At 38.2% G+C, this 19,817-nt stretch overlaps 1 protein-coding gene across 1 annotated transcript in view; it reads right to left on the bottom strand.

Annotated features, from left to right (window-relative positions):
- The window catches only part of LOC308263226 (cadherin-6), a gene marked incomplete at both ends in the record, with an annotated part of 61,730 nt that overhangs the window by 6,613 nt on the left and 35,300 nt on the right, over positions 1-19,817 (bottom strand). Inside the window, 7 exons of the mRNA XM_080696139.1 lie at positions 24-141; positions 1,207-1,328; positions 5,262-5,398; positions 11,129-11,382; positions 14,191-14,378; positions 17,429-17,596; positions 19,588-19,707. Of these exons, the coding sequence (XP_080552265.1) occupies positions 24-141; positions 1,207-1,328; positions 5,262-5,398; positions 11,129-11,382; positions 14,191-14,378; positions 17,429-17,596; positions 19,588-19,707 (1,107 nt within the window). The remainder of the gene's footprint in view (positions 1-23; positions 142-1,206; positions 1,329-5,261; positions 5,399-11,128; positions 11,383-14,190; positions 14,379-17,428; positions 17,597-19,587; positions 19,708-19,817) is intronic.

Below are 19,817 nucleotides of genomic sequence, written 5' to 3'. Positions count from 1 at the left end.
GAAGGCAGCTTGAGCTCTTTTACCTTTGTTATCTCGAATGCTAAAGTTTGAGCCACTGGCTGCTTCAGGGGCCAAAGAAAAGGAGAACTGGTGTCCGCTGTAAGGGTCGTCCTTGTCAACGGCACGGAGAGTCTGAATCAGCTGAAATAAAAAACCCCACAGAGCTGCTAAAAAGTTTTGCAATGGCAAATGTTAGGGTTTTGCAGTAAATTGTGTGATTTTACAATTTTTCATTTTAATTAAAAATAATAGCCTTTTACAACTTTCAGTGAATCTAGTCTATTCAAAGAAATGGCAGGTTAGAAGGCCAGAGAGCAAGGGCTCATTCTGGGTGTGTGCGGGTTCTGTGTATTGTAGGGTTTTTAGCAGCCACCCTGGTTTCTACCCACTCGCTGCCTGTATCACCCTCCTAGTTGTGACAATAAGAAATGTCTCCAGACATTGCCAGATAACCCCAGGAAACAAAATTATCCTGGCTGAGAAACACTGCCGTAGAGTGAGACAATGCTACAGAAAACCACATTAACCTTAGCAACATCACAACCTCCCAAAATGGAAGCACTCTTTGGAGGGCCTACTTAGTACTGCAGCCTTGGTATGCACATAAGCTACCGACTTACAACATCTAAAAGAAAATTAGTACATAAGGCACAGTAAAATCAACATTCCACTTTCCCATGTACTTTAACAATGCCCTTCCCTTTGATGAACTATAACATATTTTTTTATGTTCCTGGCAGAAAAGATCTATTTCTGGTGGCAACAAATGGGTAAAATAGTAAAATGTTCATGGATTTGTCTTGCTTGTACAGATGGGCAATGTAAATAAGTAAAAGTATGAATTATAGGCAATTGTAAAATATGTCCCAGTTGTTACTTTCAAATACATATGGTAATTAAACTATCTGTTCACCAATAAAGATTTTTCCCCAATAATGAGGTAACTAATCTATTATAATGAAAACATAAGACTGATTTGGAATCAGCATCAGTCTTGGAGACTGATGAACTTCCAGTTCTTAAAAACTTTGTTCTCTTATGCAAGTTTAAACATTTGCCTTGGTTCCTATTTATGGTATTAATCGTCTTAGCATTCACTTCATAGATAATTCAAAAGTAGCCCTTAGCTCTGTGTATCATCCAAATTATTAGGAGATCTAAATTATTCCAATTTTCAATTTGAATGTACTTTCTTAGGAAACTCACCTGATCTGCCTTTGCTTTTTCACAGACAAAGGTTTCATAGAACTCAGCAAATTCTGGGGCGTTGTCGTTGACGTCTAGAACTCTAATATATAGAGGAACTCGGCTGCTTTGTTTGGGGTTATCTGCCACATATCAAAAAGAAAGAAATAGGCATTTATATGTTGGTCACGATCCCCTTTAGACTACATTCACTTTTTCTTTCTCTTTTGTAGCATTGGGGTTTGAACTCAGGAGCATTCTACCTCTGGGCTACCTCTCCCAGGCCTGTTTTATTTTATATTTTGAAACAAGGTCTTACAATGTTGCTGAGGGTCCCACTAATTTGCTGAGGCTGGCCTGGAACCTGAGATCTTTCTGTCTCATCTTCCCAGGTACTGAGATTACAGGCCTGTGCCACTTGCGTGGCTCACTCACTCTTTCATTTCACAGGTCACATGAGCACTGCGGGACGTAAGGCACCAGTGTGGCCACAGGAAAAAAGAATGGAAGGATTGTGGTTCGCAGACAGCCTCAGCTACTTAGTGAGGCCCTTCACAACTCAATGGGACCCTGTTTCAAAAATAAAAAGACAAAAAAATAGGGATGGGGGTTCAAAAATAAAAAGACAAAAAAATAGGGATGGGGGTATAACTCAGAGGTACAATGCCCCTGGGTTCCATACCTGGTACTGCAAAATAAATAAATAAATAAATAAATAAGCAAATAAATAAATAAATAAAAGAAGCAAGAAGAATGGATAGTTGGGTTCTTCTGGAGTTGGATACACCTAAGTAGAAATTCCTAATCATGTTGATATGAGACATCAGCATAATAAACCCCAAGGGAACACAAAATAGGGAAAGACATTTTAGAGGCAGATTTTCAAGGAAGCAGGCACATTGGAAAAATATGGATAAAAGAAAGACACGGAGAAATGGATGATCGCCAAGAAATCAAAACGTTGTTGTTGGCCTTAGTTTTTTAGTTTGAGCACGAAGTGTGTGATGTTGGCTTATTTAACACTGGCACGCTTCTGCAGTAGACATGGTTATGCCTCCAACCCCACTTTATAGATGAGGAGACGGAGGTGCAGAGAAGTTAAGTAACTTATCTGTGTTCACAGAGATACACAAGGAATTAAGCCTGGGTTCAAATTTGGGACTGTTGACTCCAAAGCCCAGGTTGTTCATCCAGGATAATGATAGTGCAGGGTCCATATTTGAAGAATTGAGATTAACTATTTTGGTTAATTGGAAGAGAAATTCCACGTGCAATAATCAGGAGCTGGAATCTCTTACCTCAGCTCTTTTTGTCCATTTCACTCACATGTCTATCTGTTTGTTCACTTTACAAATACTAATTTAGTATAAATACTGATAGTAATATTAGAGCATCTATTACCACATTCATGATGGCCATTGTTTGGGGTGCTGGGACACACCGGGAATGTGACAAAGACGCTTCCTTGAGATTTATTCTAATATGGGGCTAGACAAACTGAATATGTGGACTGTATAATGCATAAGGATATAAACCATTATGGAGGAACAAAATGGATAAGGAATGGAGAGAGATGGAGGTGCTGCTTTGAGCGGGGTGACCAGGGATGGCTTCTCTCATGAGTCACCATTTGCCAAGCAACGTGTCTGGAGAGAAAGATTAAGCCATGAGAATAATTCTGGCTCCCTAGGTGGAGGAACCAGCACATATGAAAGCCTTGTAATGGAAGAGAACTGTTTTTGTTTGTATTCTTTTGATACTGGGAATTGAACCCAGGGACATTCTACCTCAGAGCTATACCACCAGCCATTTCAGTTTTTGTTTTGAAAATGGAGTCTTGCCAAGTTGCTGAGGCTGGTCTCAGCCTGTGTTTCTCCTGTTTCAGCCTACCAAGTACTGAGATCACAGGCATGTGGCACCACGCTTGGCTCTGAGCTGACTTTAAATGAGCTCTTATTTTAAATGACATAGAGCTAAGAGGTTTTGACAGTTAAGATTCTCAAGATCTCTTGAATCTAAAATTTCACTCATCATTCTTTCAAAGTTAGAGTGGCCGAATATGAGTTTTGAAAAAGGCCTTATCTTAGGTACTAATAATTTTAAATATGTCATAGAAAGATAAATTCTAAGAGCAGATTTTTAAGGCATAGAACTTAAAATACTTATTAAATGACTACTTCAGTAAAAATAAAATGTTAATATTATATTTTAAAATACAACAATATTTTAAAAGAAGGTCCTTTTTGATGGGAAATAATTTTGTAATTTTAAAGTTTCAAAGGGTATGCTATTCTTGGTATCCATATCGGTTCCTTGGCATAAATTCTGAAAATCAAATCCCCACCAAATAAATGTCTAACAGGGCGTCCTTATCAGTAACAAAAAACAGGGTTTTGTTTTGCCCATATTGGTTATTTATTATTCCACCCAACAGCATTCAGCTACTTCAAATCTCATGAGTTATGTTGACAAAATGTAACTGTGACAAACCGTTTGATATGGAATATTTCAAATGAGACAACCAACTGAGATAAAAGTGTTTAGAATTTTTAAAACTAAAAAGGAGGCCGGGCATGGTGGCACACGCTTGTAATCCCTGCGCTTGGGAGGCGGAGACAGGAGGATCGTGCAGGTTCGAAGCCAGCCGCGCTGGCTTAAGAGACCCTGTTTCCAAATAAAATTATAAAAAAAATAGGTCTGGGAGTGTAGCCCGGAGGTACAAGGGCTTCCAGGAATCCCAGTACCACCAAAATAAGTAAATAAATAAATAAATAAATAAATAAATACTAAAAATGAGCTGTAACTTAGAAGGCTGTTTAAAATTTTTAAATGTTTATTATATTGTTTTAAATATTATACTCTGTCCACACATTGTGTTTACGAGTCACATTAATTTTTACTTAGCAAAATCATTTTATTTAAAGCTTTCTTTTGGCCCTATTTTCCCCTTGCCTTACACTTCATGGGAAGTACCATAAATTCACTCTAGCCATTGTGTATGTATTACTTGGTGGTTTTATTTTACTTACTTTGAAATACTGTGGAAAGTGATCATTTAATTAATTTATTTTTCTCTTGCTTCTATAAGAATTTTGAAATAGAAATCCCATAGAAAGCTAGAGAATAAATATCCAGGAGATAGAGATAGATTTCCTTTCTTCCCTCTGTCCCTCCTTCCCTTCCTTCCTGCTATAACACAGCTCCGTTTGTGTGTGTGTGTGTGTGTGTGTGTGTGTGTGTGTGTGTGTGTATGTGTGTATGTGCGTGTGTGTATGTGTATGCATATGTGTGTATGTGTGTATGTGTGTGTGTATATGTGTGTGTATGTGTGTATGTGTGTATATGTGCGTGTGTGTGTGTGTGTGTGTGTGTGTGTATGTATGTATGTATGTATTACTGGGTATTGAACCCAGGGGCATTCTGCCTCTGAGCTATACCCCAATCCTATTTTATTTTTATTTTTTAAATAGGGTCTCATTAAGTTGAGGAAGTCCTTGCTAAGTTGCTGAGGATGGCCTTGAACCTTCGATCCTCCTGTCTCAGCCTCCCAAGCACTAGAATTATAGGTGTACATCACCATGCTCAGCTTAATTTTTTTTTTTTTTTTTGAAACAGGGTCTTGCTAAATTGCTGAGGCTGGCTGTAATCCTGTGAACCTCCTGTCTTGTAAGTACTGGTATTACAGGTGTGCACAACCAGGCCTGGCTTATCTAAGAGATTTCCAAACAATGCCTACATTTTAAAATATGTGACCTCTTGTTTTCTGCCCCCTTACCTAATATCTGAGAGTTTATTTTTCAACTTTTTCTATATCTATACTCTTCTAATTTATAAGCATTTTGGAATCAAATCCAATGAGTACCAATTGCATCTTATTTGACAGGAAACTTCTTACTTTATTGTTTCTATACTGCAGACCTTCCTCAATTGCCTCTCCCTTTATGAATGAATCGATGCACGTTACTGCGAGCAGTTCCAGGGCTCACTCCAGCAGGAGTGTCAACATGTGGTCCACAGCCCTGGATGGACACTTGCTCCATCAATTGGGGACAGCGGCGGTACTAGGTTGGACTTACTAATCTCTGTTGCTATCACTGTAATGTTATGCCACAGTAGTGTTTCTCGGTCAAGAAGTTTCGATGTAAAGATGGAACCATTTCCCGAATCAATGTTGAAGATTCTGTCCATATCTGTGTGTCGGTCCACAGAATACCTGCAAATGTAGAATGAAATTTAGCTAAAGGCTTTTTCTGTATTTGCTATTCTCACATCATAAAACGATTCCCAGATCATCCATATTATTTTTTGACTTGTAGTACATCTTTAAATATCAAATATCTATAACTTAGCATTGATCAAAATATTTTGAGAAATTAGTTCTTTACAATTGAGGTAAGCTCACTAGACAGGTTATGGGATTTAAGAATCACTGCTACAGTTCCTTTTTAAAAATACATAATTTGAATCAAGTTTATATAGAAATAGTTACATTTTTTATTTTATTTTTTGTGGTATTGGGGGTGGAACCCAGGGACTTTGCTACCTCCGGGCTATACTCCCAGACCTATTTTTATACTTTATTTGGAAACAGAGTCTCACTAAGTTGCTGAGAGCCTCATTAAGTAGCTGAGGCTACATGAGTAATATGTGCATGTAATATGGCTTCGAACCTGTGCAATTCTCCTGTCTCAGCCTTCCAAGCTCTGGGATTACAAGCGTGCACAACCACGCCCAGCTTAGAAATGGTTATATATATATATATATAACCATGGATATATATATATATTATATATATATAATATATATATATATATATATTATATATATATATATATATATTTTTTTTTTTGGTGGTACTGGGGTTCCTGGAAGCCCTTCTTCCTCCGGGCTACACTCCCAGTCCTATTTTATATTTTTGAAACAGGGTCTCTTACGCCAGCACGGCTGGCTTCGAACCTGCGCGATCCTCCTGTCTCCGCCTCCCAAGCGCGGGGATTACAAGCGTGCCCACGCCCGGCTTAGAAATGGTTATATTTTTAACTCAAGTTTTTAGAACCTCAGAACTTTAATGGATATGTTCCGGTGCATATGTAGCATATTGGTTATTTTTCTATTATCCATTTCATTTTTAAAATTGTTTTGTTAAAAGGAGCAAAAGATGAATAATTTGGTCAAGATTAGCGAGGCAGGGGAGGGAGGTCAGAGATGAGACTGGGGAGGGCATTCAGAGTTCACACTGCAGAAGGATGGGTGGGCCACAGCGAGGAGTTGGAGTTTACTCTGAATGCAACATGAATCTACCAAAGGCTTCCAAGCAGTGCAGAGGGGAATGGTTGGACCCTGCTGTCACAAGCTGAAAGAAGAGGACTGAGAAATGGGTGGTAGGGAAGATTTTTTTAATGTTTTTTTTTTTGTTGCATTGTAGTCATACATCTTAATGGAGTACAATATGGTGGAGGCAAGCATGCACATATTACTCATGTAGCCCTTCCCGAATTCCCACCCCATTCCCTCCCCCTCCCTCCTTCTCATGTTTGGCTTAGTGATTGACTTTGATATGTTTGTGAATGTACATCATATATAGTAAGGGATTTCCCTCTTCCCCCTTCCCATCCCCTCAGTTAAGTAGGGAAGATCTTAAGTTCTGTTTTTGATACATTGAAGTTGAGTCTCTGAGGAAAGTCTAGGAGGCAATAATGCAGTCTGAAGGGCAAGATAAAGATCTGGACTGACATCGTGGATTTCTTATACAGCTGTTTAGGAAGAAACTTCCAGTGAAGGGTGAACAATTCTCAATACAGGATCCCTTATAGGACCAGTGGGAGAACAGAGACCCACAAGGACCAGATCAGGGTCTGGAACAGAGTGAGAATGTGGGAAAATTCAAGGAGAATTCATAGAAAGTAAAAGATGACCGAGAGTGATGTCTTCAAATCCCGAGGACAAAGTCTTCAACAATGAAATTAATGGAAGGCTAGTAGATTTTGAGAAATCTTATCTGTTTATAAATTTGTTAGAAGTATACATGTGTGCATGTATTTATATTACTAGTTTTCAGAACAGCCATGTAGAGGGGAGAAGTGTGTGCATGTGTATGTGTCAATGTGCAAGGGGGCTTTAAAGAGGAAACTCTGAAGAAAGTTGAAAGTTGGTATGTTAAGGCCCTTAGGAAACAAAAACTGCCCAGGTCAGCCGGATTCTCAAAACTTATGACAGGAGATTTAAAAATGTCATCTTAGTCGAAATACAATTAAGTGAATGACCTAATTAGTCAGAAACATGTAGGATTATTATGAATGTGCTGAGAAAAACTGTTACTAGTTTGCAATAGTATACTGTGTCCTAGATTCAATTTTAAGAAATCATTTTTGATTAAAATGTAAGTGGCGAGTTATAATAAACAATATATTTTATCTCAATAAAAGTAATTTTTTGTCATCTAGCTGTTGTCACATACAGTCATTGTAAGCCACTTAAATCTGATTTTAAAGAGAATTAATAAGATTTGCCATGGGTACATATATCAAGTTGGGTTGTAATTTTAGTTTCAGTGTATATAGACTAATATTTTTTATTATTAAGAGTTGAAACAGGTGAAAAAGTGATTGCTCTTTGCCATTTCTGTCATGAATCAACATTTATTAAGAATTTGGAAAACAGCATTGAACTTGATCACCTTTCTTCACTTTTAATTTGAGAATGATAAATATTTATAACACACAGTTAATTAGCAAAAAGGAAATCTTAATATTCATAGACTTTGTGAGACATTCAATAATTATCTATGAACATATTTTTTTTTCTCTGATGAAAAATGTCAAGCCTTAGAAGTGCTGCTGAGTGCCTTTATAAGCTGTTACGATTATATACAGCAGTAATCTTTTCTGTTCTTTGTCTCTTTGCCTCCTGCTATAGTTTTATATTTTACGAGTAATCATATCTTCCCATCAAGCCTTGAAATGAAGGATGAGCAGTTAGGAAGTTTTACTGAAGGCAGCTTGAAATTTGAAAGAGAGCTGGACGACTTAGGGAACACCAACCTTTGTATTACTTTTTCCCTAATTGGAAGATTAAAATAAAACTAATGGAAAACCTAAAATGCTTACACTGTTTGGGAAAGATGCTTGCACACAAAGCCTTATTTGCTTTTTGTTGTTTTCTTTTCCAAAGTAATTTCACTTTATACCAGGGATATTTACTATCCAGGAACATCAATTGCAAACGTCACTATAGGAAGCCCGGTAATCAATCCCCTTGGAACTGTAGCCCATCATCCTGGCAAGTAGCTGCTTTATTTCCCTCTACGACTCCATTGTATTGGTGACTAAATAATTTGTCCCCTAATATATCCTCAAGTCAGAAAGATCTGTGGGTTGGGAAGGAGATGTGTTTACATATGTATTTTTTATTGTAGGCACTTATAGTGACATGATTCTCTCATGAATATCAAAAGACGTTTTTGATCAAGTTACTGGGAAAAATGATTTTTTTGTAATTAAAGAATTAAATATGGTGTGACCGCATCATAATACAAGTGTTGGGGGAAGAATTATGTTAATTGTTTGTTCACCTAACATATTGCATTGCATCTCGCTGTTCAATATTTATGTCTAGTATAACCTAAAACTACGAATAGATGTGCTTTCATAATATAAGAATGAATTTTATCCTTTAAAAGGATCATTGGAACATGAAATTATATGGCAATGTATCTGTGTGTATTTCTAGCCTTAAATCTATATTTGTATATCAAATCCATATGTACCAAGGAAAGGCTGGCAGCAAAAAAAAAAAAAAAACAAAAAAACAAAAAAACTTTAAAATTAACTAACAGTCAACCCGGTCTGACAAGCTAACTACTTTCATAAAACATAAAATAATGCAGTGGATAAAATGGTATTTGGTATAAAAAGTAACATACACATAGAATTATGTAGGCTAAATTCCCAAAAGACATTAGCTCTTCAAATTAAAAACATGTTGATCTATCAAGAAGGTAAGCATAGCTCATATTTGTAAACTTCTAACATTAACACTTTTAAATTGGACTTGACACTGACTTGCTGAGATTTCTTTTTTTTTTTTCTGATGCAGTTAGAACAAACTCCAAGTGAGAGAGCAGTTGTGAAAGTACTTAAATTACTTTTGCCATGGCAGTCAGAGCCACCTGTCACTTTCCTTCCTAGTAATATTAAGTACTATTAAATACTATTAATACTATTAAGTACTATTAAGTACTTAGTAATATTGAGTGCAGATAGAGAAATACTTGATCCATGGAGCTCACAGTTGGCTACTCTGGGTTGATCGTAGTCCAATTCAAGGTGTCTTACAGGAATTCCAGTGGAATGGTAGAAATAGACAAGATTTCATTTGCCCAGTAATTTAAAATTACTCTCGCAAAACAAGCCAGGCATTTTGTGTTTTAGATGGAGGTGGTGGTGTCAGAAGGTTTTGCTGAGACAAAGTAAGCTCGATGGCTATAAAAAAGTTAGAAAATCACTGCCTTCTAGGCTCAAAAATTTTTTTTAATCTACAATAACATCCTTTTAAAAATGTCATTTTGAATTAGTAACTCTTCTATGCAAATCTTTCCAGTGACCTCTCACCTCAATCAGAATAAAATTAAGTTTTTACCATGGGCTGCAAAGCCTGGGAGAAGCCAGTGTGCTCACCGTGACCTGCCCACCCTCCCTGCCGGCTTTTGCCTGGCTTCTCCCTGCTCACTCACTCTCCTCTCGCTGCACAGGCCTCCTTGCTCCTCCTTCACCATGCCAACCTAGAGCTGCTCTCAACCTCGCTCTTGCCTCTACTGCTCCTGGGAATGGTCTTCCCAGGTATGTGGGTGTTCACTTCTCTAGTGCATTCAGAACTTTGCTGCACTGATTGCTTCAAGAAGGCCAAGCCTGACCAATGTAGTTAAAATGGTACCCCAGGTGGTCTTTGTCTCCATACTTTGCTTTATTTCACTGCTTCAAATTGATGTTCACGGGACACATTGCATATTTATCATTTGCTCTTTTTTGTCTATAAGCTCTCTGCAGCCAGGACTTGGTATAGCTCTCTGCTGTATTCCCTCATGCCTGGGACATGCCTGGCAGGTGGCAGGTGCCCTGATCAGAAAGTATTTGTGGATTCACTGGCAAGAGTACCTACAGTGTTTCAACTGACCTACCATGTATAAGGGGATTCACTTAGATGGGTATTCTGCATTAGCACTTTTCTCATTAGTCAACTCAGCTCCTGGCTGAAGGCTGCAAGTTGGTTGGCTTTCATAAGATTCCACAATACCCAAAGCATTAGTGGTCCCAAAGAGCAAAGAAGCTTTCTGGCAGCATGATTTACAACTCAGATTTCAGGAAAGTACTGAGAAAACAGAGCTTGCTTACACAGCATAAATTTGAATTCTGTTCTATTAATTTCCCCAGGATTTCACAGACATATAGTGTGAAACGGTCTTGTTTTTATTTACATCTGCAAAAGAAAAATTATGCATCCATATGGAGCATAATTCTGCTTCTAAGTGTTACATGATAGGTTTTTCCAGCATTTGAAATACAGGCTCCCAAGCCCAGTGCCTGGTTGGCTTGTTTCTCTATTCTACTCTTGACAAATCTTAAACCTTAGAAAAAATCTTAAGCCTTCCCCAAAGCCCCCAGACCATTCAGCTGTATTACCTCGTACGATCTCTATGCAAGCAGCATACTTCTTGCAGCTCATCTTACTGTTTTTTCTTTCTTTCAATTTTTGTGTATTTCAGGTTTATGCTGCTGCTAAAATAATGTTTATGCAGTGAGCGAGGAGAGGGAAAGGTGCTGTTTGGAGTAGTTTTCCAGGAAAGCACAACTGTCTAATTGGATAAAAAGGGATTCCTCTTTTTCTAACATGCAGGTGGATAAATTGACTGAGTCTTATGAAAGAGATGTCGCAGGAGTGTGCTTACTTGACGGGATTCCTGGCAGCATCTGGGTCTTGAGCTGTGACTGAGCCTATTGTTGTGTTTATTTGAGCATCTTCTCTTATTTGTAGGATGTAGGCCAGTTTGCTGAAGACAGGAGGCTCGTCGACGTCCTCCACCACGATTCTCACTGTGGCTGAATCTTTGAAGGGACCCAGGTAGAGAAACTGGGGCTCCACGTGGGGGTTGGAGGCTTCCACTTTGAGGGTGTATACTTTTTTCTTTTCAAAGTCCAAGAGCTGGCGGGGGGGGGGGGGGAGAAAGTGACATATTGAAAGCAGCCCAGCCAGGAAAAGCACAAACCATTTTCAGGGCAAATTTCTGATAAATGAATGTGATCATATTTTTTAGGGAAATCACTACGCATTAGTGTGATATTGGGCAGAGGCAGCAAATATAAGGTTTTTTTTCACCACATTCTAGACCACAAGGAGAGAAATTATAAAATCTACAAAGGATTTCAAATACCACACAACCTAGCTAAACTGTGGGGTAAAATCACACCCAGTGTTGCTGAAAAGTAGGTGCTGAAGCTGGGCACAGTGGTGCATTCCTGAAATCCCAGTACTTGGGAGGCCGAGACAGGAAGATTTCATATTCGGCCTCAGCAAATTAGCAAGACTCCCAGCAATTTAATGGGACCCTGTTTCAAAATAAAAAAATGTAAAGGGCTGGGGATGTAGCTCAGAGATAGAATGCCCCTGGGTTCAAACCCTACTACCACAAAAACAGTGGGCGCTGAGGTGTATCATACTGGGCAAGAAGAGAAAAGGGAGTTAGGAATCTGTGATAGCCTATCCTTCTTAAAAAAATATTCTTATATTTGAGTAAAGGGACAAGTTGATAATATGTAGTAGAATATCCAATGTTATATGTTCTCACATCTAGTTTCCATGGTACCTGCTGAGTGTTTAAAACTTGCCAATGGCTGAGCCCCACTCTGGTCTACTAAGCCAAAACACCTGGGGTGGACATGGTCCCCTAAACCTCTAAACACGTCCCAGACAATTCAAAAATGTAGCCAGAACTGAGAACCACATGTTGCCTTGTGATTCCCTCTTCCCCATTCAGATAAAACCTTTTTTTTACATGAGTTAATAAAATATTCCAAATGCTATCTTAATAAGGGCATTGGGCTAATTATTTACCAAAGAAGGGAATGCTCATTATTGTCAATGATCTTTAGGAAGAGTGTCTGCTTCTGGAGACACAGGAGACCCAAATGCTTATTGCTGACTTTTAGATGGTACTATGACAAGGCTCACTAGAAGCATAATTAATCAAGATGTTAGTGAATGTGATTTAGTTGGCTAGGCAAAATTTCAGTTCGAATCTGATAAGGCACCAAGAAAAATTAAAAAGGTTAATGCACACTAATGGGCTTCCTAATTACATTATGGTATAAAACATTGGTCTGAGTGTCACTTAAACATGTTTTATTGTGTTTCCAGATATTAGGACATGTTCTTAAGGGGAAAAGTTTTCTTGCTATTTGCATCCACTGTGCTTATATTTGCCAGCAAACATAACAGTGTGCTAAAAAAGGGAGAAGATATTTAGTACTATATATGATAAAAGTGAAATCATTAAAAATTAACCAAATTAACATTTTTGGCCTTGTAGCATACAGTTTATCAGTTTTTAACTTTTGTTATAATTTGGTATACTATACTGTGGTGCTAGACAATACTGGGGGTAAAATTGTGTATAAGTACATTGGTGAATAACAGAAATTCAGAACATAAAAGATTTGTCCAGGAAGTATCAGAAGTTACACATTCATTAAAGTAGTTAAAGAAATTGTAGTGTTGGGCATGGTGGCATACGCCTATAATCCCAGTAGGTGGGAGGCTGAAACAGGAAGATCACAGGTTTGAGGACAGCCTCTGCAAATTAATGAGGCCTTCGGTAACTTAGCAAGACCTTGTTTCAAAACAAAAATTAAAAAGGACTGGGTTACAACACAGTAGCTCAGAGGTAGAATGCCCCTGGATTCAACCTCCAGTACAAAAAAAAAGTTGCAGAAAACTTGTATTAATTAATTTGTGGTCTTTATATCTCCACTCTCTTTAATTCAGATAATCTTTTTTTTTTTTTTTTTTTTTCAGGTCTGGGGATGGAACACAGGGGCATTCTACCTCTGAGCTACATCCCTGGCCCTATTTTTTATTCTTTATTCTTAAACAGGGTGTCACTGAGTTGCAAAGGGCCTCACTAAGTAGCTGAGGCTGTCCATGAACTGCGATCTTCCTGTCTCAGCCTCCTGAATGCTGGGATTACAAGCGTGTGCCACCCCACCTGGCTTAATTCAGATAATCTTGGTCACTGTATGCGTTACTCTTTTCCTTCCCAGCATGTATCACAATTTGTAGTTACACATCCATTTATTCATTTGTTTGCCTCCTAATTTTTCTCCCCCTCTGGCCTGGAAGTTCCACAAGCGCTGAGACCATCTGTTGTAGGTGCTATTACCCCTCCAGCTCCCAGAACACTGCCTTGACCTATTTTCTTGTTTTTTTTTTTTAAATTGTTCATCATATTATTTATTTCACATACTTTTATCTATATCATTATTCATTTATATTTACTTAGAATATTCCTAATAAAATTTTATTGAAAGTGTGGGATTAAGTACTATAAAAATTATTTTGAACTCCCAAAAGCCAACCCAAGAGATCATAGAGAAATTAGAATTGGCATTTAAAAATAATTAGTAGTAAGCTGGGCATGGTGGTGCACGCTTGTAATCCCAGCCCTTGGGAGGCTGAGACAGGAGGATCGCACAGGTTCGGAGCCAGCCTCAGCTACTTAGTGAGGCTCTCGGCCACTTAGACCCTGTTTCCAAATAAAGTATAAAATAGGTCTGGGTGTATAGCCCGGAGGTAGAAAAGCCCCTGGGTTCCACCCTCAGTACCACAAAAACAAGAAACAAAAAAATTAGTAAAATAATAATCTAAAGAATTGTGTGAGATGTTAATTACCCCTGAAAGGAGAAACCAGAGAGGAGTAGTGTGTTCGTTTGTATGATGTTTGAGAAGCAGCGTTACCTTTTTGACAGTTATGATCCCTTCCTGGGTCTCCTGGTCGGTGATGACATCAAACATATCCTGTCCCTCGCCATCTGTGATGCTGTATTCAATTGCAGCATTTTCCCCCACATCAGCATCGCTGGCTCTAATCCTGCCAATCGGTGTACCCGGCGGGGAAGATTCAGGCGTTTTAAATTGATATGTACCTATTAAGCAGACAGATATGAGTCAAACACAGACTAAGAATACTCTATCATAATAAGCCATCCCTTCTTAACCCGGGAATACGTTCCAAGACCCTTAGTGGATGTCTGAAACTACAGATAGTACTGAACTCTAGATCCAGTAGACTATGTTTTTTTTCTACAGATACATACCAATGATAAAGCTTAATTTATATATTAGGCACAGTAAGAGATTAACAGTAATAATTAATAATAATAAGTAATAATTAGTAAAAGCTAGGGCACCTGTAACAATATACTATGGTAAAAGTTATTTGGAACTTATGAATCATTTATTAATTACTTCCAGAATATCCCACTTAATATTCTTTGGACTGTGGTCAATGGCGTGTAGGTGAAGCTGCAGAAAACAAGACCATAGGCGAGAAGAGACGGCTGTGACAACAAAACCTATTTTCTAACAGGCTTTTACGACATTACCGTGTTGGAGGCAGATTTGTGCTTTCTTTGCAATAATTAATGGTGTCCTATTCTCCATATATCTTCACTATCATGATTGCTAAGAATATCTCTTCTATTTCATGACTTGTCTCTTTGCAAATGGAGAGCACTTTTCTTGTCCTGTAAACAGGCTTCCAAGCTTAGGGTGTGATTGTGAGAATTATTTAGCTAAAAAAAGGGGCAGAAGGTTTTGAAGCTCCCTGTCAATGCACTCAAACAAAAAGAAGAAAGAACTTAGCTGGAACTGTGACTGGAAGCCAGTTACTAGATATTGTTCAAGAAAGTTCTCTCTTTTTAAAGAAAATTTTTCCTTTGGTACTGGGATTGATCCCAGGGATGCTCTACCTCTGAGATATACCCCCAGCCCTATTTTGTTTTTTATTTTGAAACAGAGTCTGGCTAAATTGTGGAAGGCCTTGCTCAGTTGCTGAGGCTGACCTTGAACCTGCTATCCTCCTGACTTAACCTTCCAAGCGATGAGATTACAGCAGTGCGTTGCCAAGCCCAGCTAAAAGAGTTCCTTCTGCTATGGCCAATACTACCTCAAGCTGAAACAAATTGCAGCCATTTGGAGAATATATCTAAGGAGCCATGCTTTTATCCCTATGTAGAGCTGGATCTAGTTACAGAGTTAGGACTAAAGGTAAGTACACTGAGTGATAAAGCTCTTAATTTTTTCTTTTGACTAACTCTTTTAAATTTTATTATATCTATACATAGATTTCTCCTATGCTTACGTTTCTATTACTAGTTCAAAACGTATATTTTGTGGATATTTTCCTTTTTTCTTCATTTTGCAAAATTAGTTTAAGAAACATCTGTTTCAGTTTAGATCTGTCAGGCCAGCATGTAATTAGAACTAAAAAATAAATAAATAAAAACAAAAATTTTTCTATTCTCATCCATTTACATTCTGCCAATCATTCATACAAATGATTTGAGAAAAACTGGACTGTGCCACCCACTAAAATTTAGGTCTTAATAATATGAATTCCCTAAGTATTGGGCTCATCCTTGGTAAGATGATAAAATGGGTCATTCCCCTTGTGTATTCCACTTCTCTCTTCAGGTTTTCCCTCCCTTTCTGTCTTCTCCCCTCCTTTGTTTTGTTTTGTGGCACTGGGAATGGAACCGAGGGGCACTTTACCTCCGAGCTATATTCCTAGCCCTATTTTTTATTCTTTATTTTGAAGCAGGGTCTCACTAAGTTGCAAAGGGCCTTGCTAAGTACCCGAGTCTGTCCGCAAACTGTGATCCTCCTGTCTCAGCCTCCCTATCTTGGGATTACAAGTGTGCGCCACCATGCCTAGCTCTATTTTTTATTCTTTAGTTTAAAACAAGGTTTCACTACATTGCAGAGGGCCTCACTAAATATCTGAGGTTGTCTTTGAACCTTGATTCTCCCATCTCAGCCTCCCAAATGCTGGGATTACAAGCCTGTGCCACCGCACCTGGCTATTTCCTCCTTTGCTTTGGCACATTGTCCAGTGATGAGTGATGGGCAGTGTGAGGAGAGAGGAGCATGGGTACATCTCCGTGGTACCATGATGCTGGTGAAGCCTAATGTATCCTTCCCAGATCCTAACATGATCCTCCATACGGATAAGGGGTTTTTCCAGCCTCTGTGGGGGAAAATTTAGGGCTCATAAAACTTTTCTTCTACCTCTTACCTCAGAAATGAGACAATTAGCTGTTCTGCTCTTACATTTTAGCTAACTCTGATTAAATACTTGAAAGCAAAAATAAAGAAAACGATTTTCTATCGATACATCTGAATCCGCATTCTAAAGGAAGTCCGTATATGTTGGCTATGTTTAAAAACTGCCTTGACAGAGTAAGTGGGTTTTCTACTTAGTGACTAAAAAAATTTTCTTAGGAAATCATGGTTAGAAAGGGATTTTGTTCCTGGAGAAAAATCGCATTAAAACCAGCTTCCACTTGGGTAGCGCCATGTGAACAAGTCTAGCATACCGCTTGACACAAGCTCAGTATTCGTGGGTGTTGTTTTTTTCTTTCTATCTAATCATGAGAGTTAATGATTTTATAGATGACTTCGGGTATCTCAATTAACCATAATGTAGAAAACTATTTATGATTACAAATGGATTAAGTACATAGTTACTTCCAGAGTTATATTTTTAGAAACAGGAAAATGATAAATCCTTTTCTCACAAAGCTTTGTGAGGATTTAAAAGAGATTACATGCCTGATTAAGTTCACAAAACACAAAGACAAGATTTTTTTCCCCCTAATAAATAGCAGCATGCTTGCATACAGATGTTCTACACAAGCAAATTTATGTCTCTGGTAGTCTTTTTAATATGGAAAAAGAAAACAGTGATCTGCTTTTACAACAGCCGTATCAGAACTCGCTCAGCTAATTACCAATGGCAGCACGTGAATGTTCACACTTCCTGTGCATAAGTGGTGTTGTCAACTCATTTTAATAAGAGTGCCAGTTCTTAGGAAGTCCACTACTTTTGACAATAATTACAATGGGAAAGAAATATATTTAAAGATAGAGTTTACAAAAGTGCACCGAAGAGACTTGTTCAATCAAATGTCCCTACTCTGGGGGAATCGAGGAGGATTGTCATTGACGTCAGTCAGGGTGATGTTCACCGTGGTCGTCCCAGATAATCCTCCCATCTGGCCGCCCATGTCCTTGGCTTGAATCACCACTTGGTACTGCTCTCTGTTTTCTCGATCCATGTTCAGCAAAGCTGTTTTGATGATACCTGTGCATGGGAAATTTAGGAGTGGAGAGGGATGCATTAAGAATGCTTTATGGAATCATTTATTTATGCAAACAAATGCAGACTGTCACCCACAATACGCAAGACACTGTGCAGATGCCACAGTGATATGAATGTGATTATATACGGCCTTTATACTGAAGGGTAGTACAACCACACAGGGAAGAGGGACATTTTTAAAAGCCTGCAATACAAGGAGAATAAATGGAAAATGAGCCATATCTTGCCACGGTATAGACTGTGAGTAGTATAAGCATCAAGTATCATGAGATGACACAGAAAAACATAAAGTGGCATGTGTGGTACAGGGTATGCTGTGGTAGCTGCTTGGTAAAAGACAGGTGTATTATAAGCAAATATCCTGGAACCCACTCTTGAGTTTCACATTAACGAATTGGCTAATTGCTCCTCAAATACATCCACCATGAAGAGTGTTTTGAGGTTTTCTAAACCACAGAATCATGCTGTTAAGAACACACAGCATCAGTCTCTCATACTGATCACCTCATATGACCCCAGAGAATTTAGGTTTTCATAGAGTGAACATTAGTTAAACTGGTCCCATCAATAACCAACATTGTAAAGTTAGGTTAAATTTATCTCTATTGTCAAATAATTATAAGATAATTAGTTGAAAGAACTTCTAAAAGTTTGCCTAATCTCTATATAGGGTTTATGCTTAAATTAACTTTCTTATAAAAATTATTGTAGAAGGCTTATAATCCTCTCCAGTTGCACATTCCTGTGCTTAAGAGCTAATGAAGCCGAAAATATCTTAAAAAAAAAAAAAAACTTTAACAAGAATACCTCAGGCAACAGGTCAATTTTATTTCTATAGTCTCGGATTTGTTTTTTGTTTTTTATTTTTTTGTCTTTGCTTCAAAGTACAGCTGCTTTCTGTTTTCCAAATAATAGCACTTCTCCCTTTAAATACAGGAGATCACCTTAACCTTTTGTCCTCTGTGTTGAACAGTTCTAATTTTCCATTCTCATTGTTTTTCCACTCAACATTTTCTTTCTCCTTGGGATTCTTTCCAAGTTCATCACACATTTTTAACACCTAGATTTTCAACCGAATGTAGTAACCTGGAAAGGTTCTGACTTCTACTAAAGATGGATGTGTGAAAGATGGATGAAAGAAAACCGATTTCTATTATGAGAGTAAATATACATGTTGAATTTAGTATTCAATACCAATGCTATTGTAGTAAAAGGCACATCATCATCAGACAACTTACTACTTTGCGGGGGAAAATACAGAAAAATGAGATGTTGGAAAGAGGATTCCATACAGCAACCCACTTTGATCAGGATGTATAAGGAGACTAGGAAATGATGTAAAAATACACAATGCAAAATCTCAGCAGCTTAACATTTTAGTTTTTGCTCATGTTCTGACAGGCAGGCAGGCAGGTCTGCCTATGTTGATGTTCAGCCATCCAGGCTGGAGACTCCGGCTCAACAATGGTTTGCATGATTCTGTTACAAGAGGAAGGGAATGTGGCAGATTGTGCACCAGCTGCTAAAGTTCTGCTTGGAAGTGACTCACGTCGCTGCCACATTTTATTTGCCAAAATCCATCACATGGATGTGGTCTAGCTTCGCAGCAGAGGAGGGGGATGCAACCTTACCACAGAAGTGGAAAAAGAAGAATCAGAATATCTGGAAACAGTCCTATCAGCTATTGGAAGGGGTTAGTCTTTTAGTTCTACCCCAAACTGGAAGAAAAATAGAGGACTGTATAATTCATGTGAACCTACCCTACATAAGCATGGTAGATGAAAGATTTATTGTCAGATTTCTTGATTAAAATCGGATGTTACGCTTAGAAATACACCATTAGTGTCTGGCAGATGAATACAAGAAAGTTCAATCATACTGATTGTTTTTTATTAAAAAAAAAAAGCTAGCTCAGCTGAGTGTGTCAATTAAAATTACAGATTGTAAAAGAGAAGACCAAAAGGAATGCTAACCTGTTTCTGATTCAACTGAAAAATAGGGCTGTCCCTGTAGAATACTGTAGACAACTTTAGCACTGTTTCCGTATGTTGGGTCATCAGCATCTGTTGCAGTGACTTGGACAACAAATGTGCCTGAAATGACAGAAACATACACTGAAAACAAGTAACAAAGTCAGGGTGTATTATGTTCCTACACACACACACACACACACACACACACACACACACACACACACACACAC

This window comes from Muscardinus avellanarius, assembly GCF_963383645.1.
Source record: "Muscardinus avellanarius genome assembly, chromosome: 1".
NCBI lineage: Eukaryota > Metazoa > Chordata > Mammalia > Rodentia > Gliridae > Muscardinus > Muscardinus avellanarius.
This window is presented reverse-complemented; position numbering and strand designations above follow the sequence as displayed.